At 36.6% G+C, this 4,353-nt stretch overlaps 1 protein-coding gene across 7 annotated transcripts in view; it reads right to left on the bottom strand.

Annotated features, from left to right (window-relative positions):
• Positions 1-1,248: 1,248 nt before the first annotated feature.
• The window catches only part of MBNL2 (muscleblind like splicing regulator 2), a 106,333-nt gene continuing 103,228 nt past the window's right edge, over positions 1,249-4,353 (bottom strand). For 5 of the 7 annotated variants that reach the window (XM_057366209.1, XM_057366204.1, XM_057366205.1 and 2 more), the window contains one exon: positions 1,249-4,205. In XM_057366209.1, coding sequence (XP_057222192.1) covers positions 4,078-4,205 — 128 coding nt within the window. In that variant the 3' untranslated portion in view covers positions 1,249-4,077. The remainder of the gene's footprint in view (positions 4,206-4,353) is intronic. The other 2 variants (XM_057366206.1, XM_057366208.1) reach the window with 1 other exon arrangement.

The raw sequence follows: 4,353 nt of genomic DNA on the forward strand, positions 1-4,353 counted from the left end.
CCAAAGCAGTGGCCACAGACTGTCCACGAGGATGTGCATGGCAGGGGGGAACCAAAGGTTTCTGAAGGCTCTCCTCCAGAAGTTACTTGATTCATTTTGGAAACCCTGATGTTATCCAAAGGGAGTATGCTCTGCACATGGACACATACAGACACTGTGGGTTTGCTGTGGCCCCTGAAAGCTCACGGCTTCCACGAGCACTCCTCCACTGCCAAGAAAGTGCCAAAGTTGACAAGAAACAAAGCAGCTTTTAGACAAGAAAAGTGGCATGTCCTGACCCTTCCTGGCAGCGGACAACTATCCAGGGTGGGGTTTAACATAAGAAAGTGTGAACAAACAGGCTTCCCGCTCCTGAGTGATTAGGAGTTGAATTTTAATCATTTGCTGCTTCTGCTCTACAATGCCCTTGCAGCCCTCTAATGCTCCAGTCCTTCCCTGTTCCTGCAAGTCATCCTGTTTCTCCTCTCCATCCCACATGCTYGTTCTCAGCAGGCTTCTGGCTCAGTATGTCTGTGATATATCCAAATAGACTGGTTGACCTGGTGGTTTTCCACATCACTTGTGACCTTGGACTCCTTTCAAACCAGTCCCGTGCTGATGAAATGTAGACAACTTYATGACACAAACTCTTCTTGATTCTGCAGGAATTGTATTTCCTTTCTTAAAGCATTTTAAAAAATAAATCAGGGAAGGCAATGAGTGTGAAGAAACCACGGAGCTGGCAGCCAGAAGTTTTAATCCTTCCTCTGTCACTAGCTTGCCATGCGATCTCTGCCCATGGGCACACAGCTCCTCTGTGATGCTACTGTCCCAAGAGGAACTAACAGATAACAGGGATTATTTGCTGGTGTAATACTCTTTACACTGTAGGAAAGAAAAGAAGGTGCAAAGGATGTGCCACCAAAAAAATCCTGTGATGGTCAGGCAACTGTGAGCCACAGCTCTGGGATAACCAGCACCCTGGGAAGGTGGGAAGGGCACGGGATACCTGTGGAGGCTGAAGCCATGAGGTGTGGCATCCTCAGCAGGAAAAGGGCTTGAGATTCCTCACATAGCATTTGCATGTCCTGCACATGGGGATTGCATTTGAGGATTTGTCACTTGAGCAAGCAATTAAGGAAAACATAAAATTAAAAAATACCTACTTTTTAAAAGACTCTTCCACTTTCTTGGAGCTCTTTTTTGTTACCCCAGGCCCCTCTTCTCAGAGCTGCACCACGAGAAAGGATTGCCCCGACTCCATTCTCATTTTAAAATGCTTCTTTTTATTTCAGTGGTTGTACATTGGGTGAATGAATTTAACGTCACAACAGAAATAGAATGGCTATTTAACAGACCACTAGTAATTATATATGTTGGAAAAGAGTGAATGGAGGGTTTCTCTTTAACTGTTACCGAAATATTCATTGTACGTGTCGTCAATTATGCTGGATGAGAGAGGCAAACAAAAAGGTATTTTGGTGAGGTGCTGTATCCTTTGAAGAAAATAAGCACTGAGACATCTCAAGTCGCTTGAAACCATGTCCCAGCTACAGTATTCACTGTCTCCGTGTTGGCCCATCTCATGGTTCTTTTAGGGGGTTATATTTCTTCTTGTATCTTTTTTTTTTAATTAAACAAAGCATTTAAAATTTAATCATTTTCATTAGACTTTTTTTTAAAATATAAACAAAGTTTTGGCAAATAATATTTATACAGAAAAATAGTTTTAGATCTTCCCAAATTTTGAAATAGTCTATAAAATTACTTTATAAATAAATAAAATGCAGAATCTGTTGTACACGTATTTGCACATCTCTGTAATTGCCTCCTTACTGTTAGCATAGGTTTGTACTTGTACAGTTTTCAGGAATATTACAAAGTCATAAAGTCGGAAAGTGGATCTCTTATTAAAAATACATTTTCTCTTTTTGTCTGTCAGTTTATCTGGATGAAAGACCTGATGTATCTGAAGCTTCGTCATCCATGGGCAAAAAAATAGTAATATTGGATTAATTGTAAAAAACATAGAATAACAGTAATTTTGAAACATAAAAAGTTCACACAAAACGATGTCTTGAAGAGTTATCTACATAAAATATTTAAACATGGATAATTTACCATTTAGTATTATACAATAAGCTACCCAAATGCCTAAATTAACTATTATAAAAAAATAAAAACAACTTTGACAGATATAGGCAAGTTGCAGTGTCAACTACCTAGTTATAATGACTGAGAAAGTCTACAAATATTAGTGTTTTAATAGTATATAATGGTGATACCTTAACTGCTAAAGTAACAAGTTAAGATACATTATTTTTCCACAAATTAAACTAATGCAACGTTACAAGCACTATGTTAATTTTACAACCGAATTGTCATTATTTTTTTTTTCTTTCGGATGATCAAATCTCCAGCTTTATATATAAATAGATAGTAATTAGACATCAGACAAACAAGATTTAGTCTGGAAAATAATTTCCTAGACAAATAATAATATGGTTAGTGCCTTCAGTCGTTCAGAACAGGCAGTGCTGCCAAAGTTTAAAATAGTTTACAATCAATCTGAAGAGGTTAAGTTAAAATACTGCAATCACTAGTAATGTCCACATAGAAAACTTATGCTGCAAACAATTATACATAATATCCACTTATAACAGCTGTCTTGTTTTTTWAAACAATAATTTAAAAACTATGTCATTTATGTGATACATGTGCAACATATAAAATGTGAAATATGAAATATTTGGTACAATAGTGCTTGAAACAAATCTCAAATCAAACAAATGAAATTTTAATTATACATATATAATTACCTTGTAAATCAACAAAGTATTTAAAAAAGTAAACAACATTAAAATCTGCTTCATCCATATATATGTATGTATGTATATATAACGTATATAATTGTATTAAAGATATCTTCATACTTTTGTGACATAAAATATGTTTTTAAAGAAAAACAATTAAAAGAACTATTTTTTCTCCACTCTAATCTGGTTACAATCTTATAATCCAATTAAAAAAATGCAAATACAGTAATGATTTATTAAACTGAATCTCAATCTACATTCTTAGTGTTCAGTTAATAGCCTAGATTAAAGTCACCTATGAAGTTTCAGTGACTCAACTGAATTTTAATTAAATTAGAGTATCATACAATCTCTTCATCTACAGCCTTCTTTTTTGCCTTTTCTTTTGTTAGTTTGGTCTTGTTTCTTTTCGTTTTGTTTGATTTTACACTTCTAGAAGTTACTTCTTAACAGCTTGGATCTTTTTGGTAACCTGACTATGAGTTTCAAAGATTATTCGCGTCCGGTGAGATTTGACTGTTGGCATCAGGCTCACTTTCATCAAGTCTGATGTGACAAAATTTAGGCACTTCTGCAAGTCTATTTTAAAAACATTATAAATATACTCGTAAAATAATATTCTCAAGACTTTGTTCATTTGGGGATTGAAAGGGGTATGAAGTTCATACTGTGCAAAATTTTTAAATTTTCTTCTGCTATTCTGCTATGATTCAAATGCAACTTCTCCATACAAGTCAAACACCAACCATGTGCATCTAAACACCTTGTGCTTTACTTTGGACTTCTGGCTAAAAATATCAGATTGGCAGGATGATGTGCAGGACATCGGGCTGCGTTTCACTTCCTCAGTCTTGGAATCAACTCACCAAGGGAGCAAAACCAAGATTTTATTTATTTTTTTTTAACCGAGAAGAAAACCCCGAATCATAGTTTGGGTGAAAATTAAACCTGCAACTGGGGAAAGTTTTTAGCCAATGCAACTCAATTATTGCTGAGCTCGAAAGATTAATAAACATTGAATCTCGCGAGACTAACTGATCTGGACCATTTCCGTTAGGTGTAGTTATGGAGAAACGACAATATTTGCAATAATTAAACTATGCTTAGAAAACCTTTAAAACTAAATGTTACCCTTTATGTCTTGAAACATCACAGCTGGTATCAGGTAGTTAACTATTTTAGGTTGGAGTATAGTAAGCATACCATATATAATATTCATATATGACATAGCAGCACTAGCTTTTTTGAGTTTTTGATTTGTCCATAAGAACAAATTCTTGACTTAGCATGCAGTTTGTGGCAACTCTAGAGAGGAGGAGACGGGGTAGTATGTACAGTAGCCGTGCTTGGCCGTCCGCAGGGAGGCTTCGTGACACTCSGTTCCACTCCTGCCGGCTATTTCAGGATTATCTGTCAAGAGAAAGGGAAAGCGTGATCGCGCTTTTAGGTGACGCTGGGAGAACACTTCGCCCAGATGGCCGGCACTGGACTAAGCGAGCCCAGGCACAGCAAACACAGGACAGCATCCCGTGTGGGACAGCATCCCCTATGGAACAGT

The sequence above is a fragment of the Malurus melanocephalus genome, unplaced genomic scaffold (genome assembly GCF_030028575.1).
Source record: "Malurus melanocephalus ecotype Western Australia unplaced genomic scaffold, MMel_1.1 scaffold_61, whole genome shotgun sequence".
Classification (NCBI taxonomy): Eukaryota; Metazoa; Chordata; class Aves; order Passeriformes; family Maluridae; genus Malurus; species Malurus melanocephalus.